Source organism: Diceros bicornis, chromosome 8, assembly GCF_020826845.1.
Source record: "Diceros bicornis minor isolate mBicDic1 chromosome 8, mDicBic1.mat.cur, whole genome shotgun sequence".
Classification (NCBI taxonomy): domain Eukaryota; kingdom Metazoa; phylum Chordata; class Mammalia; order Perissodactyla; family Rhinocerotidae; genus Diceros; species Diceros bicornis.
This window is the reverse complement of record NC_080747.1, coordinates 54,773,342-54,798,714: the sequence shown is the minus strand read 5'-3', so window position 1 is coordinate 54,798,714 and position 25,373 is coordinate 54,773,342. Positions and strand designations below refer to the sequence as shown.

The window sequence follows — 25,373 nt, the reverse complement described above, 5'->3', positions numbered from 1 at the left end:
ATGTCTATGAAATGGATTTCAGTTCTGCTGCTGCTACAGCTGGGTTGTTACTTTAGCCCTGGAAATGGTGGAAAGGTGCTGGTGTGGCCAATAGAATACAGCCATTGGATCAACATGAAGACAATCCTGGATGAACTTGTCCAGAGAGGTCATGAAGTGACGGTTCTGACATCTTCAGCTTCCATTCTTATTGATACCAACAAACCATCCACTATTAAATTTGAAATTTATCCTACATCTTTAACGAAACATGATTTTGAGGTTTTATTTAAAAAAATGATCCACACATTGGCATATGATCTGCCGAAAGCTACATTTTGGACATATTTTTCACTGATGAGAGAAATCTTTTGGGAATTTTCTGATTGTTTTGAAAAATTCTGTAAAAATTTAGTTTTGAACAAGAAACTTATAACAAAACTACAAGAATCAGGGTTTGATCTCCTTCTCGCAGATGCCATCGGACCCTGTGGTGAGCTGCTGGCTGAGCTACTGAAGATACCTTTAGTGTACAGTCTCCGCTTCTCTCCGGGTTATCAAATTGAAAAGTATAGTGGAGGACTTCCACTCCCACCATCTTACGTACCTGTTGTTATGTCAGAATTAAGTGATCAAATGACATTCGTGGAGAGGGTAAAAAATATGATGTATGTGCTTTATTTTGACTTTTGGTTTCAAGCATTTAATGAGAAGAAGTGGGATGAGTTTTACACTGAAATACTAGGTAAGTCATGTTTTCAGTATTTTGAAGTCCTAACTTTCCTAGTGCCTGGGAAGATGAGTTTGTATTTGTCTTTTACAAGAGAAATGATGAAATGAAAATATAAAATGATCACTTAACAAATATTATGAAAGGCTTAAATTATAGGGTGTGATAGACCCCTCTGGTTCATTACAAGTACAGGACATTTCAGGAAGTCAAAAACCTCAATTGAAACAATGAGGAGTTCTTTAAGCAATCACATATCCATTCGTGCTTATTTGCTTGTTTGTGATGATCTTTATTTTATAGAAAACTTTTAGGCTTACAGCAATATTAAGGAAAAATTTATCATATATTCCCTGCTCGCTCACATGCATCGCCTCCCCTATTATCAAAATTCATCACCAGAGAACCACATTTGCCACAATTGAAAAAACTATACTGACACATCATTATCATCCAAAGTCCACAGTTCACGTTAGGGTTCACTCTTGGTGTTCTACGTTTTCTGAGTTTGGACAAATTTATAACGTCATTTATCCACCATTATAGTATCATACAGAGTAGTTTCACTGCCCTAAAAATCTCTTCTGCTCTGTGTATTCATCCTACTATAATTTTTTTCATCCTTAGTAGAAGATATTAGAAATTTCACTAAATACCTTTATAAATGAGACACGTAGATTTAGTTAGAAGTATTACATGCCTCTAGCACAACTGTCTATGGAGCATTGAAGAAATCGTTTCCTCTTGTATACTTTAGATTCATTTAAAATTAAACTCTTTTGCCATATTATTTGAAGGATTCCTTCACAGTTAAAAGATATAGTGGCTCTATCCCTGACACAGGAATCTATAATTTGGGTTCTTAATGACTGCACATTCCTTCACTAAGTACTTACAAATGATCTTTTTTAAAGGTCTAAAATCTTATTGAAAGGGGGACATACACATTTTTAGTCTATATTTTTTCAAAATTATATCTTTGTATTCAAGAAAAAATGGCCAAAATTAAGAGTGAGCACATCTATTTCCATACATTATGACAATTTTCCAGCAGTTTTTGCAAATATTTTTATTTAAGATGCAAATAGTATTAAATATTTGTTTAATGTTTATTTGGTTCCTAACATGAACCAAATGCCAGAGTAGCTATATTCTCAAAAACCTCAGAGTTTACCTGGAAAATCTGGGATCAAGGGAATAGCTTGCAAATTGTAGAAACTAGACAGAATATTCTAGGGAAAGTTGTTTTGTAGGTATGGTAGAGTTAATGGAGCTTTTAAAATCATTGTTTATATTTGCATTTGTTACTTTTGCAGCTTTACAGATAAACAAATGCATGTTTAGTTCTCTGGTAGCTTAGGCCTAATAGTTGTTTATGGTCTTGTATATCCTGATATGACACTAAAGATAAAAGTCTATTACACTTTTTGTCTATATATGTGAACAACATATATATAAAACATGTATATTTATATGTACCTATACACACATACATATGTATGTACACATGCACATATATGTATACAAATTTGTATTTCCACACCACAAATACTTTTAAACATCTTTGGCTACGTCACTCCAAGCTCCTTTCAGAAAATTTCCTGCATGTTCACATTACAATATTTTCACTTTCTCTACATTGTTTGCTTTTGTCCCTTCAGGAAGACCCACTACATTATCTGAGCTAAGGAGGAAAGCTGAAATGTGGCTCATTCGAACCTATTGGGATTTTGAATTTCCTCACCCACTCTTACCACATTTTGAATTTGTTGGAGGACTCCACTGCAAACCTGCCAAACCCCTACCTAAGGTAACCTATTACTGTTTGTTTTGCTTATCTTACTTGGCATTTTCAGTAGGAAGGTATCTGGGCTCTTTATTTAGAATGTTTGACTGACAGTGAGAGAGATATCGGAAGCTGGGTAAAGTGACCTGTCAATTAGAAACTTAAATATTTCAATACTATTGCAATTATCTGAATTTCATTATCATTACTGAATAAAGTATTATAGCTGGAAGACTTTGGGAATAGGATCAGTTAAATTAAAGCCTCATTATTCAACACATAAGAAAGTATCAGTCATTCATTCAAAGAATATTCTTAGCATAGTCCAGGGATAGTGTTGGATACACAGAGAAACAGTGCATAAACAATTTCCATCCATATACACCTAACATTTAACTTAGAATGATAGAATATAACCAAGTAATAAAAATTTCATGAAAAGTGTTATAATAAGGAAAGATCACAATGCTAGAGAATGTACCCCAGGATCTCAGAGTCACTAATACTTAAGTGAGACCTGAAGGATGTGCAGTAACAGGAGGAAGGGTTGGAGAGGGAGGACGATGCAAAAAGTAAAACAGGTAGAGTAATAATGGGAGTTGTCAAGAATTCTAGGTTTAGCCTAGTGGAAAAAGGCTGAGTAAAGAGGCAGATGATGCTGGAGGAGTAAGTTAGAGACAAATAATTACAAGGATATACATGGTTCTCAACATCATAGCTGCTTGTCAAAATGATCAAATAGAAAATGTGCACTGCATATATATTAAGAACCATAAATTCTGCATATTTCACAAAGACCAAATAATTTCTACCACTTTGATCTGAAACCTGCCCTTAGTTTAAAATTACAAAATAATTCGGTTAGTATATAGGATGATATTCCTTATGAGAGAAAGAAAGAATCTGTATGTTTTAAGTTGATATTGTACCTTTAAGACATAAATAGAGGGCGGGTTCGGTGGCACAGCGGTTAAGTGAACACGCTCCGCTGGTGCCGCCCAGGGTTTGGATCCCAGGCATGCACCAATGCACCGCTTGTCAAGCCATGCTGTGGCTGCGTCCCATGTAAAGTGGAGGAAGATGGGCATGGATATTAGCCCTGGGCCAGTCTTCCTCAGCAAAAAGAGGAGGATTGGCGTCGGATGTTATCTCAGGGCTGATCTTCCTCACACACACACACACACACACACACACACACACACACACACACAAAGACATAAATAGAAAGCAAGCACCCTTTAATGAACTATTAAATGATCTACTAAGAGATCCTTTTTGTCTACCATTTGATTGGCAATAGCATAAAACTGAGATCTTATTCAAGGGTTAAGGCAATATCTGTCTCAATGGAAAATTATTTAGGCTCATATGAAAACTTTCAAAAGGGTAAAAACTGAAGTAAGATAATTGAAAGTTCTATTTAATCTAAACCTATTCTTGAAAGATGTCCTTCTTCATATTAACAGGAAGCGACAAAGTCAGTAGGAGTGAAAAAAGATGAGGAGGAGAAGGAAGATGAGGAGAAGGATGAATAGCGGTATAATCATAATAATTAGTAATAGCAGCTATTGTTATTATGTTGCAGAAACAAGACTTGAATGCAAGTCAATAATTGTGAAACCTGTCCTTATTTTTTATTATATAAAGTAAATTGTTCCCCTAACTACTTGCTTTCCATTAACTGTCAAGGTCACAGATAATTTATGTACTTTCTTTTTAAGAAATAAGACATTTGACAAATTACAACAAGATTCTTAAAAATGCTTATATACTTTGACTTCATAATATACTCTTATGAAACTATACAGAGAAAAGTAATCACAGTGTGCAAAAATACATAAAAATTCACAGCAAGGATATACCTGGATGGAGAGTAGAGCAGAATCATACTTCCTTCTTGATTCTTTTTCATACATTTCCTAGTGTTGTTTCAATAAGCATGTGCTGTTTTTATAATGGTGTCACAGAATGAAGATGACCAGTTCAACTCAGTGATAAAGCTATAAAGAGAGGTTGTATTACTGTAGTTCTGTAGGGAACCATCTTCCACAGCGTGGTTGAAGAAGGCTATTGGCAGAGAGCCAATGAGACAAAATATTGGACACAGGTAACTATAAATTTTGCTACAGGTTACAGGACTCCCACAGGTTACCTGGGGGCACAACATTAGTCACAGGAAAGTACAATGACTTTCATACGAAACTTATGTCATCAGGGTGGAATTATACATTTGAAGAATTCTCTAGACAAGGTAGAGTCTGCAAGGTAAAATTTGGAAATTTATCCCTCCTTTCTTTATTCTGTAAAAAACATCTTTGAAAAAAAGCTTTACAAAAATGATTAGGATGAGAAAGTATACTCTTTTTTTTAATTATTATTTATTTTTTCCCCCAAAGCCCCAGTAGATAGTTGTATGTCATAGCTGCACATCCTTCTAGTTGCTGTATGTGGGACGCGGCCTCAGCATGGCCAGAGAAGCGGTGTGTCGGTGCGCGTCTGGGATCTGAACCTGGGCCGCCAGCAGCGGAGCAAGCGTGCTTAACCGCTAAGCCACGGGGCTGGCCCGAAAGTATAGTCTTTATATTGCAAGGATTAGGTCTTTATTTTCCAGAGAGAAAAGTACAAATAAATGAATTTAGAATAAACACATGACTTTAAAATAGAAAGACTGAAGAAAAATTTAATATGCAGTTTTGATGAGATATCCAGGAAAACTTTGGCTCCTACACATTTGTTTTCTATTGTTGTTGTTGTTGGTGGTGGTGGTAGTAAGAGAGTATTTTGAGCAATGAGGAATTGTTCTATTATAGAAAGCAATATTTTTTTTTAATTGGCAAAGATCTGGGACTACAGTCAGAATAATTCTGAAACATTTCCGTGCAAGCACAGATTCACCAGGAACTTTATTTAGTTTGACCTGAGCTCCACAAGAATGTGACCAGATCTCTGCTATAGAAAGCCCTGCTGTACCTCTCCCACTGTGGGGCAGTTGCTCCCTGGGAGACTTGGTGAGGCGATGATGAGGGCCCCTCACAGCCAGTTACTCATAGCACATTCTACTGGGATATCAATTTTACAATATGAATTCAGGGCAAAAGGTGTTAAACATAAATAAGGCAGAAATATGGTCTCTAAAATAAGTAACTAGACAAGTATATTTCTGGATTATAAATAGGGATCTTAAGCCTATTTCAGGTAAATTCCAAATAGTAATATCAGACTTATGAGTGAGTGATTCTTAACCTCCAGCCTTTAATGAGTAATTTAGAGAGAGAGTTTTGAGAAATTCTGACAAAGGTTAAACTGAGGTATAAGTTATTGTAGAGCTGAGAGGGAAAAATAATGAAGTCATCCCAACCATAAAGACTCTTTTTAGTGCTCATAGTCATTCTTCAGAAAATCTGCCTGGGGCCAGCTCCGTGGCTTAGCGGTTAAGTGCGCGCGCTCCGCTACTGGCGGCCTGGGTTCGGATCCCGGGCGCGCACCGACGCACCGCTTCTCTGGCCATGCTGAGGCCGTGTCCCACATACAGCAACTAGGAGGATGTGTAACTACGACATACAACTATCTACTTGGGCTTTGGGGGAAAAATAAATAAAAAAATTATAAAAAAAAAGAAAGAAAGAAAGAAAACCTGCCTGGAATAAACACAAATGTTTTTGTAGAACTATAATGGTAAAGAATGAAAGATGAGTTAAGATCCTGCTGTGTAGCTTCCTTCCAAGACTCTATACTAATGTAAGCCTACTTCGCTTTATTTCTATTGCTTCATTGTGCTCGCAGATATTGCGTTTTTCTTAAATTGAGGTAACATTTGTTTATAACGTTATAGAAATTTCAAGTGTACGTCATTATATTATGACTTCTGTATTGACTGCATCATATTCACCACCAAGGTCTAGTTGTCATCCGTCACCTTACACATCTGCCCCTTTACTCCTGTTGCCTTCCCCTCCACCCTTACCTCTCTGATAACCACTGATATGTTCTCTGTATCTATATGCCTGTTTGATTGTTCAGCTTCCACACACAAGTGAAATCATATGATATTTGGCTTTCTTTGTCTGACTTATTTTACTTAGCATAATAATCTCAAGGCCTATCCATGTTGTCATAAATGGTAAAATTTCATCTTTTTTAATGGCCTAGTATTCTATTATGTATATATATCTCACATCTTTTATATCTATTTATCCACTAATGGGCACTTAGGTTGCTTCCCAATTTGGGCTACTGTTAATAATGCTTCAATGAATATAGGGGTGCATATTTTTTTCTAATTGGTGTTTTCATGTTCTTTGGGTAAATACCTGGAAATGGAATAATGGAATCATATGGTAGTTCTATTTTTAATTTTTTGAGGAATCTCCATATATTTTCCATAGTGGCTATACCAATTTACATTCTCATTAGCAGTGTACAAGTGTTCCCTTTCTCCATATCCTCTCCAACACTTATTTCTTTTTTTTTTTTTAATAATAGCCGTTCTGATGGACATGAAGTGATATCTCATTGTAGTTTTGATTGATTTCCTTTTTAATTATTGATGATGAACATCTTTTTATGTGCTTGTTGGCCATCTGTATATCTTCTTTGGAAAAAATGTCCATTTATATCCTCTGCACATTTTTTGATCAGATTGTTTGTTTTTTTGTTACATTGTATGAGTTCTTTATATATTTTAGATATTAACCCCTTATCAGATATATGATTCGCAAATATCTTCTCCCAATTGGTAGATTGTCTTTTGGTTTTTTTCTGATGTTTTTCTTTGATGTGCAGAAGATTTTCAGTTTGATGTAGTCACATTTGCTTATTTTTTCTTTGTTTCCCTTGGTTGAGGAGATATGGTATTCAAAAAGATACTGCTAAGAGCGATGTCAAAGAGCATACTACCTATGTTTTCTTCTAGAAATTTTATCATTTCAGGTCTTACATTCAAGTCTTTAACCCATTTTGAGTTGATTTTTGTGTATGTGTAAGATTATGGTCTACTTTCATTCATTTGCATGTGGCTGTCATGTTTTACCAACACCATTTATTGAAGAGAATTTTATTTCTCCATTGTATGTTCTTGGCTCCTTTGTTGAAAATTAGCTGTCAATAGATGTGTGGGTTTATTTCTGGGCTATTGATTCTATTCCATTAATCTGTGTGTTTTTTAATGCCAGTACCACGCTATTTTGATTACTATCCCTTTGTAGTGTTTTTCAAAATCAGAGAGTGTGATACGTCCAGCTTTGTTCTTTTTTCTCTGGATTGCTTTAGCTATTCAAGATCTTTTGTTGTTTGATATAAATTTTAGCATTCTTTGTTTTCTTCTCATGAAAAATGTCAGTGGAATTCTGATTGGGATTGCATTGAATCTGAGATTACTTTAAATAATATGGACATTTTACCTATGTCAATTCTTGTAATCCATAATTACAGAATATCTTTCCATTTCTTTGTGTCTTTTTCAATTTATTTCAACAATGTGTTATAGCTTTTAGTGTAAAGGTCTTTCACCTCCTTGATTAAATGCATTCCTAGGTATTTTATTCTTTCTGATGTGAATGTAAATGGGATTTATTCTTAATTTCTTTTTCTGCAACTTGGTTTTTATTGTATACAAACAGAATAGATTTTTGAATGTTGATTTCATATACTGCAAATTTATTGTATTCATAAGTTATTTCCAATAGGTTTTTCAGGTATTCTTTAGTGATTTCTCTATATAGATTCGTGTTATTTGCAAAGAGTGACAATTTTACCTCTTCCTTTCCAATTTGGACCCCTTTTGTTTCTTTTTCTTGCCTAATTGCTCTGGCTAGAACTTCCAATACTATGTTGAATAAAAACGGCAGGAGTTTATATCCTTGTCTTGTTCCTCTTCTTACAGGAATAGCTTTCAGCTTTTCACCACTGAGTATAGTGTTGGCTGTGGGTTTGTCACATATGCCATTTATTATTTTGAGATACTTTCCTTTTGTACCCATTTTATTGACAGTTTTTATGATAAATGAATTTTGAATTCTGTCAAATGCTTTCTCTGCATCTATTCAGAGGATCATGTGATTTTTATTCTTCATTTTGTTAATGTGGTATGTGACATTGATTGAGTTACGGGTGTTAATCTCTGCATTCCTTGAATAAATACCACTTGATCATTGTAAATGATCCTTCGAATGAACTGTTGTATTCAATTTGCTGATATCTTGTTGCTGATTTTTGCATCTGTGGTCATCAGCAATACTGGCCTGTAATTTTTCTTTTTTATGCTGTCCTTATCTGGTTTTGGTATTGGGGTAATGCTGGCCTTGTAAAATGAGATAGGAAGCATCCCATTTTCTTCAACTTTTCAGACTTTCAGAAGGATAGGTATTAAATCTTTGGATAGGTTTGGTAGAATTCATCAGAGAAACCATCTGCTCTTGGACTTTAGCTTTTTGGGAAGTTCTTGATTACTGTTTCAATCTCTTTACTTGTGGTTGGTCTATTCAGATTCTCTATTTTTCTTGATTTAGTTTTGGGAGATTGTGTGATTCTAAGAATTTATCCATTTCTTCTAGGTTAGCCAATTTGATGGTATATAGCTTTTCATAGTATTCTCTTATAACCTTTTTATATTTTTATGGTGTCTGTTGTGATTTCTCCTTTTTCATTTCTGATTTAATATATTTGAGCCTTCTGTCTTTTTTTCTTAATGAGTCTATCTAAAATTTGTCAATTTTAAAAAAATTTTTGAAGAACCAGCTCTTAGATTCATTGACCTTTTCTATTGTCTTTTTAGTCCCCATATCATTTATTTCCCCTCTGATTTTTATTATTTCCTTCCTTCTACTAACTTTGGCTAGTTTGTTCTTTTCATAGTTCTTTTAAATGTTGTCTTAGATTGTTGAGATTTTTCTTGTTTCCTCAAATAGGCCTCTGTTGCTATGAATGTCCCTCTTAGTACTGCTTTTGCTGTATCCCATAGGTTTTGATATGTTGTGTTTCATTTTATTTTGTCTACAGGTATCTTTTTATTTCTCATTTGATTTCTTCATTGATCCAATAGTTGTTCAGTAGTATGTTGTTTAGTCTACACATATTTGTGACTTTTACAACTTTCTTCTTTTAGTTAATTTGTAGTTAAACACCACTGTGATTGGAAAAGATGCTTTATATGATTTCACTCTTCTAAATTTATTGAGACTTGTTTTGTGTCTCAGCATATGGTCTATCTTTGAGAATATTCCATGTGCACTTGAGAAGAACATATATTCTGCTGCTTTGGGATGGTGTGACCTATATATACCTATTTATTTCAAGTTTTGTATACCTTTGCCTTTATGTTTCAGGTAGGAGAGCTCTTTTCAAGATGTCTTTTAAGGCAGGTCTAGTGGTAATGAACTCCCTCACCTTTTGTTTGTCTGGGAAAGTCTTTATTTCTCCTTTATATTTGAAAGATAACTTTGCTGGATAGAATATTCTTGACTGACAGTTTTTATTTGTCAATATTTTAAATATATCATTCCACTCTCTCCTGGCCTTTAGAGTTTATGCTGAGAAATCTGTTGAAAGCCTAATAGGGGCTCCTTTGTAGCTCATTATTTTTTTTCCTCTGGCTGTTCTTAACATTCTTTCTTTGTCATGGACTTTTGACAGTTTTAATATAATGTGCCTTGGAGAAGATCTGTTTTCATTGAGAAAATTGAGGGTTCTATTAACTTCACATACTTGTATATCCAACTCCTTCCCCACATTTGGGAACTTTTCAGCTATTATTTCTTTAAATATGCTGTCTACTCCCTTCTCTCTCTCTTCTCCTTCTGGAATATACATTATCCTTATGTTGCCTTTCTTAATTAATTGGATATTACTCATAGAATTTCTCCATTTCTTTAAAAATCTTGGTCTTCTCTCTTCTTCCATCTGTATCATTAGATTTCTATCTTCTAGTTCATTAATTCTCTCTTCCATATGGTTTGCTCTTTTTCCAATGCTTTCTACTTTATTCATCACCTCATTTATTGTGTTCTTCAGCTCCAGAATTTCTGGGGTTTTTTTCCGAGTTTCAGTCTCTTTGGTGAAGTACTCCTTCTGTTCATTCATTTCATTCCTGAACTCATTGAACTATCTTTACGAGTTAATTGTAACTCATTAAGTTTCTTCATGACAGCTATTTTTTCTTTATTGAGGTAACACTGGTTCATAATGTTATATAAATTTCAGGTACACATCATTTCATTTTTATTTATGTGTACACTACGTCCTGTTCACCACCCAAAGGCTAATTACCATCCATCACCATACACACGTGCCTTATCACTCTTTTTCCCTTCCTCCCTCCCTTTCCACCCTTCTGATAACCGCTAATATAATCTCTGTATATACGTATTTGTTTGTTTTTGACCTTGTTTTTCTCTCCTACTAAGGAGTGAATTAATAAGCTATGTTAGTTTTTCCATTTGACTTATTTCACTTACCATAATAACCTCAAGGTCCATCCATATTGTTGCAAATGGCAAGATTTCATCATTTTGTATAGCTGAGTAGTATCCCACTGTATATATATGCCACATCTTCTTTATCTATTCATCCATTGATGGCACTGAGGTTTTTTCCAAGTCTTAGCTATTGTGAAAAATGCTGCAATGAACAAAGGGGTGCATATATCTTTATGCATTCATGTTTCATATTCTTTGAATAAATACCCAGCAGCAGAATAGCTGGATCATATGGTAGTTCTATTCTTAACTTGTTGAGGAATATCCATATGATTTTCCACAGTGGCTGCACCAGTTTGCATTCCCACCAGCAGTGTATGAGTGTTCCCTTTTCTCCACATCCTCTCCAACACTTGTCATTTCTTGTCTTGTTATTTCTAGCCATTCTTATGGGCTTTAGGTTATATCACATTGTAGTTTTGATTTGCATTTCCCTAATAATTTGTGAGGTTGAACGTATTTTCGTGTGCATGTCAGTAATCTGTATATCTTCTTTGGAAAATTGTCTGTTCATATCTTTTGCCCATTTTTTAATTGAGTTGGTTTATTTTTGTTGTTTGAGATGTATGAGTACTTTTCATATTTTGGATATTGACCCCTTAACAGATGTGTGGTTTGCAAATATCTTTTCCAAATTATTAGATTACCTTTTCATTTAGTTGATGGCTTCCTTTGCTTTGTGGAAGATTTTTAGTTTGATGTAGTTCCACTTGCTTATTTTTTCATTTGTTTCCCTTGCTTGATGAGACATGATATCGGAAAAGATGCTGCTAAGAATGATGTCAAAAGCATACTGTTTATGTTTTTTTCTAGAAGTTTTATGGTTTCAGGACTTACACTAAAGTCTTTCATCCATTTTGAGTTAATTTTTGTGTATGTTGTAAGATAATGGTCTACTTTCAGTCTTTTTCATGTGGCTGTCCAGTTTTTCCAATACCATTTATTGAAGAGACTTTCCTTTCTCTATTGTAAGTTCTTGGCTCCCTTTTCAAAAATTATCTGCCCCTAGATGTATGAGTTTATTTCTGGGCTCTTAATTCTGTTCCATTTATCTGTGTGTCAGTTTGTTTCAATACCATGATGTTTTGGTCACTGTACCTTTGTAGCATATTTTGAAATCAGGGCAAAAAAAGACCCAGCTTTGTTCTTTTTTCTCAGGATTCCTCTTGGAATTCAGGGTCTTTTGTTGTTCCATATAAATTTTAGGATTGTTTGTTCTATTTCTGTGAAAAAATGTTGTTGGGACTTTGATAGGATTGCATTGAATCTGTAGATTGCTTTAGGAAGTATGGACATTTTAACTATGTTAATTCTTCCAATCCATGAGCATGGAATATCTTTCCGTATATTTGTGTCTTTGATATCTTTCAAAAGGCCGACTATTTTGAATTCTCTGTTAATTAGACTGTAATCTTCTGTGACTTCAAGTTTGGTTTCTGGAAAGTTGTCTTTTTCTTTTTTGTGATACTGTGTAGCTGTAGTTCTTCATAGTGCTTGATGAGTTGTTCCTCTGCTGACACATTTGTGGCAACAAACACCTTTCTAATTAGGGTAAGGCTTTATTTACTTTGATTCTGAGCTACTTCTTGTTATATTTGAGAGCCTGCATTTTCCACTCTCCACTGCCTCTGCCAGAGGTGTCATCAGTGACCTCGATGTGCTGCTTGTGCCTCTGAGGTTGCTGGTAACTTGCTCCTTATTATATTGCTGCAGGTGTGGGTTTCACCATCAGGGTCACTGGGCTGGTGATTGTGCTTTTTCAGGGTTCCCCTTGTTCAGGGTTCCCCCACTGCAGTGGGACAGCTGGAGAAAATGAGTTGGGAGCTAGGATCACATGCATCCCTGCCACATCTGGGTTTTTTGGATCTGCAGGCACTTCTACTATGGATTGGTGTGCTGAAGTTTCCAGCACTCCTGCAACTGGCAGGCGCACCAGGGTCATGGGCTCTGCTGTCATTGTTACCTGGCTCTCTGCAGGCTTTCCATGCGCTTGGGCACAGCCGCCATATGTACCACCTATGCTGCTGCTCCAGGGTTATCTGGAATTGCTGGAAACACCACTGCCAGGGTTTCTGGGTTCATGAGTGTCACCAATGCTGCTGGGTGGGCCAAGGTCACAAGAGGCACTGCTATTGACACGAGGGGAGTCGTACTTGAGTCACGAGCACAGCAAGTGTCTGAAGTTTCTGATCTCTAGGGCCTGCATGGATCCTGGAACCTCAGGTCACAGAGACCGCCACAGCTGCTGGGGGGCCTAGGGTCTTATATGCAGTCCCTGCTATTGTCAGGACCAGTTTCAGGGGCACCACCAATAGGGACTGGGTCACTGACAAGACTGTGGTTCCTGAAGCTAAAGGTCAAGTGTGCCACCCACCACTGCTCAGGAAAGGGAAGGGCCTTCGTCATGAATGTTGCTGTGATTCCTGCAGCCTCTGGTCTCTGGCACCAGCACAATTCCTGGAACATCAGGCCACAGGTACCTCCACTACTACCGGAGTATCAGGGTCTTGGATGTAGCCACTTTTGCCGAGATGGCTGGGGTTGAAGGCACTACCACTGGGGGAAGGAGCAGGGGTTGAGTTACAGGTATCACCTCAGTTCCCAGAGACCCTGCTCACAGGCCCTGTATTGATTCCTGGAACATCTGGGGGCGGGAGCTGCCTGGTTTCTTGGGGCTTCCATTTATTGGCATTGCCTCAGTTCCTGTGGCCTCTGGCCATGGTTCCTGGTCTCCAGTCTTAGAAACTGTCCCCACTGCTCCCCTAGTTCCACCACCTCCAGGAGGTCCCATCCACCTACCTTCAGATACATAGATATATGGATCTCTCAGGCATTCTGGTGTGCTGTGCAGAGAGTCCTTTGTTGGTCTGTGGATGTCTTACTGGTTGTAACTTCAAGGGGAGAGACAAAGGGAACAATTCCCCCCCTAGAATTCCACATCAATACTGTGTTTTTTACAACTTGAAGCTTTGTGGTAACTCTGCATCAAGCAAATCTATCACCAACATTTTTCCAATAACATTTACTCACTTCATGTCTCTGTGTCATATTTTGTTAATTCTCACAATATTTCAAATTTTTTTATTATTATTATGTTTATTCAGGTGATCTGTGATCCATAATCTTTGATGTTAATATTGTAATAGTTTTGGGATGCCACAAACCATGCCTATATAAGACAATGAAATTAATCAATAAATGTTGTGTGTGTTCTAACTGGTCCACCAACTGGCAATTCCCCCCATCTCTATCCCTCTCCTCTGGCCTCCCTATTCCCTGAGACACAACAATATTAAAATTAGTTCAATTAATAACCCTACAATGGCCTCTAAGTGTTTAAGAGAATGGAGGAGCCATACATCTCTCACTGTAAATCAAAAGCTAGAAATGATTAAGGTTAGTAAGGAAGACATATTGAAAGTCAAGATAGACCAAAAATTAGACCTTTTGCGCCAAACAGTTAAGCAAGTTGTACATGCAAAGCAAAAGTTCTTGAAGGAAATTAAAATTGCTACTCCAGTGAACACACGAATGATAAGAAACCATAACAGACTTATTGCTGATATGGAGAAACTTTTAGTGGTCAGGGTAGAAAATTGAACCTGCTACAACATTATCTTAAGCCAAAGCTTAATCCAGAGCAAGGCCCTAACTCTCTTCAATTCTGTGAATGTAGAGAGAGGTGAGGAAGCTGCAGAGGAAAAGTTTGAAGCTAGCAGAGGCTGGTTCATAAAGTTTAAGGAAAGAAGCCATCTCTATAACATAAAAGTCCAAGGTGAAGCCTCAAGTACTAATGTAGAAGCTGCAACAAGTTATCCAGAAGATCTAGCTAAGATAATTCATGAAGGTGGCTACACTACACAATATTTTCAATGTGTATGAAACAGCCTTATATTGGAAGAAGATGTCAGCTAGGATTCTCATAGCTAGAGAGAAATCAATGCCTGGCTTCAAAGCTTCAAAGGACAGGCTGACTATCTTGTTAGGGTCTAATGGTGATTTTAAGTTGAAGCTAATGCTCATTTATCATTTTGAAAATCCTAGGGCCCTTAATAATGCTAAATTGACTCTCTCTATGCTCAGTAAATGGAACAACAAAGCCTGGATGACAGTATATCTGTTTACAACATGGTTTACTGAATAGTTTCAGCCCACTGTTGAGAACTACTGCTCCAAGAACAAGATTCCTTTCAAAATATTACTGCTCATTGACAATTCACCTGATCACTCAAAAGCTCTGTTGGAGATATACAACAAGATTAATCTTGTTTTCATGCCTGCTAACACAATAGTCCTTCTGAAGTCCATGGGTCAAAGACTAATTTTGACTTTCAAGTTTTATTATTTAAGAAATACATTTTGTGAGGCTACAGATGCCACACACAGGGATTCCTCTGTTGAATTTGGGTAAATTGAAAACTTTTTGCAAGGGATTCACCATTCTAGATGACATTAAGAACCTTTATAATTCATATGAAGAGGTCAAACTATCAACATTAACAAGAATTTGAAAGAAGTTGATTCCAAACTTTATGGATGATTCTGAGAGGTTCAAATGCCAGTGGAGGATGAAACTGCAGATATCGTGGAAATAGCAAGAAAACTAGAATTAGAGGTGGAGCCTGAAGGTGTGGCTGAATTGCTCCAATCTCATGAAAAAAATTTAAAGGATAAGGAATTGCTTCTTGTGGATGAGCAAATTAAGTGGTTTCTTGAGATGGAATCATCTACTGTTGATGAAGATACTATGAAGATTGTTGAAATGACCACAAAGGATTTAGAATATTACTTAAACTTAGTTAAGAAAGTAGCAGCAGGGTTTGAGAGGATTGGCCCCAATTTTGAAGGAAGTTCTACTGTGGGAAAAATGCTATCAAACAGCATTACATGCTACAGAAAAGTTGTTCATGAAAAGAAGTCTCAATCAATGCAGCAAGCCTCACTGTTGTCTCATTTTAAGAAATTCCCACAGCCACCCCAACCTTCATCAACCACCACCGTGATCAGTCAACAGCCATCAACATTGAGGCAAGACTCTCCACCAGAAAAAATATTATGACTCACTGAGGGTCAGAGGATGGTTAGCATTTTTTAGCAATAAAGTATTTTTCAATTAAGGTATGTACATTTTTTAGACATAATGGTATTGCACACTTAGGCTACAGCATAGTGTAAACATAACGTTTATATACACTAGGAAAACAACAAAAAAAATTGTGACTAACCTTATTGCAATATTCACTTTATCATAGTGGTCTGAAATTGAGCCTGCAATATCTCCAAGGTATGCCTCTATTTAGTAACATTATAAATAAAGAGTATGGATGTAATATTTTTAAGAGCATTTCCTCCTCAATGCTGTGTACTGGCTCTATTTCATTTCTTGCTTATACAAACACACACACACTCACACAGAGATACACATATTTGCACATATATGTATAATAAAGGAAATCAATCTCATATCAATCATATACTGGCAAAGGAAATGAGGGATTAGGTCTATCATAAACAGCCACTCATATAAAAGAAATGCAGGTTCCTCAAAAGATTAAAAATGAATTACCGGGGCCGGCCTGATCGCAGAGTGGTTAGGTGCACGCACTCTGCTTTGGTGGCCTGGGGTTTGCAAGTTCGGATCCCAGGCGTGCACCGACACACTGCTTGTCAAGTCATGCTGCGGCAGTGTCCCATAAAAAAGTGGAGGAAGATAGGCACGGGTGTTAGCGTGGGGCCAATCTTACTCAGCAAAAAGAGGAGGAGTGGTATCAGATGTTAGCTCAGGGCTGATCTTCCTCACACACACACAAAAAAATAGTTGCCATTTGGTCAAGCAATTCCGCTTTTGGTTAAGCAATTCCACTTTTGGTTATATATCCATACAAATAGATATTAAGATCCAGATGACATATTTGTACACCATCTTCATAGCAGCACTATTCACAAGAGCCAAAAAGTGGAAACAACCCAAGTGTCCATAGTCAGATGAATCAATGCACAAAATGTGGAATTTACACACAACGGCATATTACTCAACCTTAAAATTGAAGGAAATACTAACACATGCTACAACATGGCTGAGCATTAAGGATATAATGCTAAGTGAAATAGCCCACTCACAAAATGACAAAAATTGTATGATTCCAGTTATATGAGCTATCTAGACTAATCAAATTCATAGAAACAGAAAGTAGAATGTTGGTTGTCAGGGACTGGAGAAGGGGAAATTGGGGACTTATTGTATTCCCAGTTTTCCAAGATGAAAAATATCAGACACTGGTTACACAACAAAGTGAATATACTTAACACTTAGAAATGGTTAAGATGGTGAATTTTATGTTATGTGCACTTTACCACAATTAAAAAACAGGCACTACTCTAATAATTCCTGATAATACAAAATTATCTCTCTTTAGTTGTTTGTAATAATCCTTTCAATAGTGTTTGCTATGCAATTGCTCTTTTGTGATGAAACAAATTTTCCTCCACAGGAAATGGAGGAGTTTGCCCAGAGCTCTGGAGGAAATGGTATTGTGGTCTTTACTCTGGGGTCGATGATCAGTCACATGACAGAAGAAAGGGCCAATGTGATTGCATCAGCCCTTGCCCAGATTCCACAAAAGGTAATATCAAGTACCCTATAGTGAACAATTACTTAATAGGTCTGTTAAACTTGGAAAAATGTCTGATTAGTCTGATTACAGAAATTTCCTGCATAAAAGGTAAACTACACTGTATTATATAGATCCAATTTCTCTCAGATGTTATTTAAAAACCAAAATATACACGGCAGGTGCTAAAGTAGTATAGAGGGTATCTTTGACTGATGATAACTTTGGCATTAACGTTGTTACCAAAAAGAAATTTATTTAAGAGGTATGAAGTTTTGGTATTATAAAGATATTGCAGGCAATTACAAATATCACCAAATTCTGCCCTGTCATTTGCTCCTTTTCCTTGCAGGATTCCTGAGGGCACTGTACACACTGCAGATGTATTCAAAAGGCAGTTAAATTTTAACAATAACATTAAGCAAGAATTGATAACAGTCGGAAAGGCATCCTCAAATTTAGGCTTGCCAGATAATCCAGGCCTCTTTTACTTCCCCTCAATTTTGGAATAGGACCATTCAATGTGCTTTTTAGGGTGCTAATTAGATAAAGGATGACCAGGTTTCACCAAGCTGCCTCCAGGTAACTATTCAGCCACGATGACTTAGAGAAAGAAAAAAAAAAACAACCTGAAAAAGAAGAAGGAAAAAAACTGCCCTTGTGAACTGGGCCCTGCTGAAGTCTGTAGCAGGAAAACATAAGACAAAAGGCAGAGGTGGATCCAGCTGTTAAGGTGACCTTGTACTTTATAAATTGTGGTCCTGAAGGACTCTGCTTCTAATCCACCAGATAATAACTCCCTGGGTTGAAGAAAGAGAATGAAACATAAAAAGGAGTCATCCAGAAGCAAGTCTAGCATAAAAATTTTTCAGATGCCCCTTTTCCATAAAATATGGTAGTAAATTATTTCTAATATATAGAATCACATACCTGAAGTCTCTGGATATTTCTGAACTACTTTTTAGTTTCCTAACTGATATACCTTTCTTCTTATAATCTATGCTAATTTGCTGAGAACTGAAGTTACTTCAAGTCTCACATAGCAAATAGAGGTTAACCACTGGTATTTTAAAGTCCAGCTTATAAGGATATCGTGGGAATTCCAAAATCTGTACCGAATTTTGGTACGGGACTTCTAAATGGCTTGGCTATAGAAAACCATAATAATCAACGCTGTCAATGCATTTTATCACATCATCGAAGTGTTAACCATTGGTTAAATGATATTTAGCAATATCATGATATTCAATCTTTTCCAATGGCTATACTGTTATTTATGAAGTGCCAATGGGCTCTTCTTTTCTACTTTAAAAGAATTTTCAAGCCTAGAAACAGTGATAATACTGGATTTGTGTAAAATAATACCACTTAAAATTTTTCTTGGAAGCAGTGATTAATAATTAGTAATCTAAAAGAAGCTAAGCATACTTGTTAAGCAGAAATTATTTATTATTAGTAGTACATTGTTAAATATCAGAATTATTTAATTCTCACAATATGTGAGTTGATTTTTAAATCAAAAGATGTAAACGTAATAAAATAACTTTTGAAACAAGAGAATGTATCTAAACCACCTCCCATATCACTGAAAAAGAAATAAACAGGTTAGTATTACATCAGGAAGGTGAGAGCTATTGTGATAAATAGTTAAAACAAAATGTGCAGATCATTAGTAATTTGCTACTGCTTTTTGCATTAATATTATATTGACTACCTAAAAATTTTTATATGATTTACTTGGTCACTGATAATCTCATTGTCTAACCCCTAAGTGTGAAACAACATGATTGCATTCATACCTGATCAACGTAAAAGTAAGTACATGTAATACGAGTATCCCTATTACATCAGTGTTTTATTGGTTCTCATTATCTAACATCTCTTATCCTCATTTCCACATCTGTCATTTGGAAGGGGTTTAATTAGAAGACTCAATCTTTTTAGATTCTAACATGCTGTGTCTTAGATGTTTGACTCATGGAATGAGGACTTTTTTTTTACTCTAACAGGTTATATGGAGATTTGATGGCAAGAAGCCAGATACCGTAGGGCCAAATACTCGGCTCTATAAGTGGATCCCCCAGAATGACCTTCTTGGTAAGACTCTGGGAAACAAACACTGAAATGAGAGGAACAGCCAACCAGAATGATAATACTTCACCAGCAAAGAAATGTGTTGAACGTTTATTATTGTAAACATCAAAAATAAAACTTAAGTTTCTTATTTTATTTCCCAGTCTTAGGGGAAAAGGGTAAGATATAACAGTTGGCATTTTATTATACATAGTCACACTCCTTATGGCCAGAATCAAAGTATCTTTAATTCACGTCTAATTACCTCTCACAGAGCCTTTTTCAACACCATTCTGGGTTGTCATTCTATTACCTAATGCTCCTCTTACAAATCCTTTCCCCCACTGTGGGGGTATACCATGTGCCACTGATATAAAAGCTCATCTTCTATTACCAGTGACTCTATTTTCTATAGGAAAGAAATCCAGTCTTTTTCATGAAGTAATAACACATTTCATGATAAAGTGTGACCTTTCCTTCCACTGATTCCTGTGCCACCAGCATCATGCTTCCTGCTGCCTTGGCACACTACTTATTAGACTCACTGACTACGCTGCTTCATTAAGAGAGTATATTCTTTCATGCCTCCTTAGGTTTTGGCACTTGCTCTTATTATTTTTTTCCCCCTGGGAAATTTTCACCTTGAGCTAACATCTGTTGCCAATCTTCCTCTTTTTTTCTCTCTGTAGCTCCAGGATACGGTTGTATATTCTAGCTGTAAGTTCTTCTGTGTGAGCCACTGCCACATCCCAGCTACTGACAAATGAGTGGTGTGGTTCCACTCCCAGGAACATAACCCAGGCTGCTGAAGAAGAATGCACTAAACTTTAAAAACTTGGCCTTCAGGGCTGGCTCACACATACTCTTTGTGTTATCTAGAATAATCTCTTTCAATTTGTCCACCTGGAAACCTTTATTCATTTTTCAAATCAAAAGAAACACACCAATCTTCCCTGTAGCCTTCACTTACCTCTCCAGTTAAATGAGATGCTTCTTCCTTTGAGAAATCAAAGACATTTTACTGAAGTTTCAATGTATATTAATCTGTTATCTAAATACACTGCCTTTTCAGTACCTTATATGGGCCTACTGTCAGTTTAGTCTAAGACTTATAATTAACAATTTGCTGATATTCACTCAATCCTAGGTCATCCAAAAACCAAAGCTTTTATAACTCATGGTGGAACCAATGGCATCTATGAGGCGATCTACCATGGGATCCCTATGCTGGGCTTTCCTTTGTTTGGGGATCAACCTGATAACATTGCTCACATGAAGGCCAAGGGAGCAGCTGTTAGGCTGGACTTCAACACAATATCTAGTACAGATTTGCTCAATGCATTGAAGACAGTCATTAACGACCCTTCGTGAGTATCACAGTTATTTCCATAGATCTTATTTATAGATATGTTCTGTTCTTAATGGTGAATATGATTTTCATCCCATTTATAAGTTCATTTGAAATTATTAACAAGATTTAACCATTCTTAAATCTACTTTTAATTTTAACCACATTTATTTCAAGGTGCATTTTAACCCCATTGATTTAATGGGTAATCAACTAGTGCAATAATTTTTACACAAAAAATGTAAAGTTCTATAGGTATTTGTAAAAAGGACACATTTTAAGAATATGGTAGAACTCATAGCAGGAAAGAATGATGAGCTAGAAGAAACATCATAAAATATATCAATTCAGTACCTAAAATTTCTAAATTTACAAATATCTTTTGCTCTAAATTGATTTTATGATTATTTTAATATACTTTATACATAAAAATCATTTACATACCGTAAAATTCATCTCTTTGAAGTAGAAAATTCAAAAATACGTAGTAAGTTTACATAGCTACAAAATCATCAACATAATATAAATTTAGAACATATTCATCACTGCAAAAAGAAACCTGACATGCCTTCAAAGTTACCCTGCTGCCCAAGGAACTGTTAATTAAATTTATGTCTCCAAAGATTAGCCCTTCTGGACATTTCACGTAAATGGAAACACGTAACGTATGGTTTTTTCTACTGGCTTCTTTCACATAGATAATGTTTTTGAGTTTTTTCCCTTTTGTAGCTTTGTATTGCTGAATAATATTCTATGATGTGAATACAGACATATTCTTTACCCATTTATCAGTTCATGGATATTTTGGTTGTTTCGTGTTTAGCTATTATGGATACTGCTATTATGTTTTTGTATAAACATATGTTTTCATTTATTTTGGGTAGCTTCTACATGTGGATACTGGGTCACATGGTTAACTTTATGATGACCTGCCAAACCCATGTCCAAAGAGGCTGCACCATTTTCCACTCCCACCATCAGTGTATGAGGGTTCCAAGTCTCCACATCATTGTGAACACTTATTATCACCAGTCTTTTTTATTATAGCCATCTTACTGGGTGTAAAATGGTCACTCAGTGCGGTCTTGATTAGCATTTCCCTTGTAGGCAAAGATTTTGAAGATCTTTTCTTATGCTTATTGGCCATTCATCTATTTTACTTGGAGAAATGCAGATTTCAATCCTTTGCCAATATTTTAATTGGGTTATCTGTCTACTCATTATTGGAAGTAAAGAATTCTTTATATACTATGAATACAAGTACCTTATCAGATATTTGATTTGCAAATATTTTCTCCCATTCTGGGTGGTTGATTTCTCACTCTCTGGTGTTCTTTCAAGCAGAAAACGTTTTAATTTTGATAAAATAAATCTTTAATAATTATATTTTTATATGCCAAAGGAAAATAATGTGGAATTTTTAGTGACCTAGCACAGTGACCATCAATTATAACTACTATCAGCATTATTATTTTATTAGGAGGATATCACCTAAGAATACGTTAAATATGTATTATCAAGAAGAAAACAGGGGCCAGCCCTGGTTGCCTAGTGGTTAAAGTAGGCACTCTTACTGCTTTGGCAGCCTGGGTTTATTTCCCAGTCCAGCCCAGGTTTATTTCCCAGTCCTGGAACAACACTACCCGTCTGTCAGTTACCATGCTGTGGTGGTGGCTCACATAGAAGAACTTAAACTAGGACATACAAGCATGCCCTGTGGCTTTGGTGAAGATAAAAAAAAGGGAATATTGGTAACAGGTGTCAGCTCAGGGCAAATCTTTGCAAAAAAAAAAAAAAAGAAGAAGAAAACAGTAGTACAACTGAATTAAAAAATACCTTTAAGGAGACAAGAAAGAATAGAAAAAAGAAGTATAATGCAGGTTGGGCAAATAGAAAAGAAAATACAGGATAAGGTAGCAGGTACAAGTGTAAAGATGTCAGTACTTACAGTAAATCTAAACAGACTAAATCATTTAAACACAAAGATAGTCAGACTAAATTTCAAAAACTAACTATACATACTGTTTACAAGATATGCTTACATAAAATTATATAAAATACTGTAAGTACAAAGGTAGGAAAGGATCTCTTTTAGTGGTAACCATAGAGAGATGCCTTATGTCTGCTACTATCAGACACAGTAGTCTAGAAGCACTAGTAAAAATAAAGATAAAAACTTCATAATGACAAAAAGGTTAATCATTCAAAACAATGCACGTTATTAACTGGTAACATCTACAAATAAATCCTCCAAATAAACAAATTAAAAGTAGATAAAAATAAAAACCAAAATGTACAAATCATCCCATAATAAGACATTTTTAAAAGCCTTTCCTAATAGTATAGAAAAAGATGAAAAAATAATGAATAAGTACAAAAAAGATTTGAAGAACATGTTTTTAAAATGTAACCTCTTTTATTTATATGACAATGAGGAAAACACATTTTTCAAGAGTGTATAGAACTATTAGTGGAATTGAAGATATATGCTGTGGCATAAACCAAAATAAAATATTTGGAAATTTTCATATCATATGGAGTATATTGTTTGGCCAGACTAGAATTAAGTTAAAAATCATCAAAAAAGATAACTAAAGAATCTCTAAATTTTGAAGTTTAAGAAATACATTGCTAAATAATTCAGAATCAACAAATAAATAATAATTATATATGCACCTTCTTCTCATCAAATTCACTTCTAGGTACATTTGCAACAGAGCTGCATAAAAATGTAAACCAAAAGATACATACAAGAATGTTTATAATGGCATTAGTAGTAAGCGTCAATAAATTATTAACAATTCAAGTGTCCATCAATCAATAAATTAATAGATAATTTGTAGTGTCATAAAATGACAATACACCAATACAATACACCATAAAATACAATACACCAAAGTAATTAACTAAAAATTGGTACAGAAAAGACAAAAACAAACGAGTCCATACTATATGATTCTACTATGTAAACAAGAAAAACTAAGCTATGGTACTAAAAGTCAAGATAGTAGTTGATTCAGGGGTGGGAACAGTGAAAGTGTCCAGGAAAGTGGGGTGCTTCGATGTAGCTTGTGGAATCCTATATCAATAGCTGGGTAGTGAGGACATTTGTATTTTTTTTAATGAAATTTTCTAGCTAATTTTGAAATTTTGAGCTGAGTGCTTAAGATATGTGCATTTTTCTTATGTATCTCATAATCAAAAGAAATATTTTAAAAAATGTATTGTATTTAGAAATTTTAGGAATCAAATAAGAAAAAAAGAAAAGAATACCAAAAAAATTCAAAGACATGTGGGGGATGCTATAATAGCATGTCCAGGAAAGCCTCTCTGAGATGTGACTACCTCTACTATCAGGAGGTGGAAGCAAGCCTTGGGATGTGGAAGGGAAGAGTGTTCCAGGAGAAGGACAGAGGGGACTGAAAGTGCAAAGGTGATGAGGTGAGAGCACCTTAGGCATGTTCCAGGATCAGCTAAAAGGCTAATGTGCCTACAACAGGGTGTGTATAGGACAAAGTGGTAGGAGACGAGGTTACCAGGGATATGAACATGTAGGGTCCTTCAGGGGCAAAGACTAGACATGGAATTTATTCCAGATATAATGAGAAGCCATATGGAAATTTTGAGCAGGGGAGTGTCATAATCTTTCAAAAATGATTTTGTCTACAGAATGGAAAATAAACAGTAGAGTGTAGAAGAGAAGAGTGGAAGCACAAGGACTGGGGAAGAGGCATTTCACCCACGATGACGCAATTCCTCTTCAGATAGTTCATGCGGATCGTTCTAAAAGTGCATTTCCACCATCTAATTTATAGCTCATACAATGGCTCATATCATTTCCTCCACTAGAAAAGATTAAATGATCCCAACTTAAATTCCATTTTCACTTTTTAAGATATTTGTCAATCAGAAAATTGCAAATTATAAGGCAAACCATCTATGAAAGCCGAAATAAAAACATACTATTACTTCTGCAATTCTACGACATTTATTTTGAAAAATATATGTGATACTTTTCAAAAACATTTCGTGGGAATGATTTGCTTAGGCAAATTAACTTCCTTTCAATGTTGCATCTTTGTGTTTCTCCTTTAGTTATAAAGAGAATGCTATGAAATTATCAAAAATTCAACATGATCAACCAGTGAAGCCTCTAGATCGAGCGGTCTTCTGGATCGAGTTTGTCATGCGTCACAAAGGAGCCAAACACTTACGGCCAGCCTCCCATGACCTTACCTGGTTCCAGTACCACTCTTTGGATGTGCTTGGGTTCCTGCTGGCCTGTGTGGCAACTGCTATATTTGTCATCACAAAATGTTGTCTCTTTTGTTGCCAGAAGTTTGCTAAAACAGAAAGGAAGGAAAAAAAGGAGTAG

The 25,373-nt window shown here is 35.8% G+C and overlaps 1 protein-coding gene across 5 annotated transcripts; it reads left to right on the top strand.

Annotated features, from left to right (window-relative positions):
- Positions 1 to 25,373, top strand: LOC131409654 (UDP-glucuronosyltransferase 2B31-like). 5 transcript variants are annotated; one of them, XM_058547195.1, is made up of 7 exons: positions 1 to 266; positions 621 to 724; positions 2,371 to 2,519; positions 17,458 to 17,589; positions 19,587 to 19,674; positions 20,798 to 21,017; positions 25,094 to 25,373. In XM_058547195.1, the coding sequence occupies exons 1-7, from the start codon at positions 1 to 3 to the stop codon at positions 25,371 to 25,373; spliced, it is 1,239 nt and encodes a 412-aa protein (XP_058403178.1). The 5 variants fall into 5 exon arrangements, with proteins under 5 accessions (XP_058403178.1, XP_058403177.1, XP_058403173.1 ...); XM_058547194.1 differs by lacking the exon at positions 621 to 724 and having other exon boundaries at positions 1 to 472; XM_058547190.1 differs by having other exon boundaries at positions 1 to 724.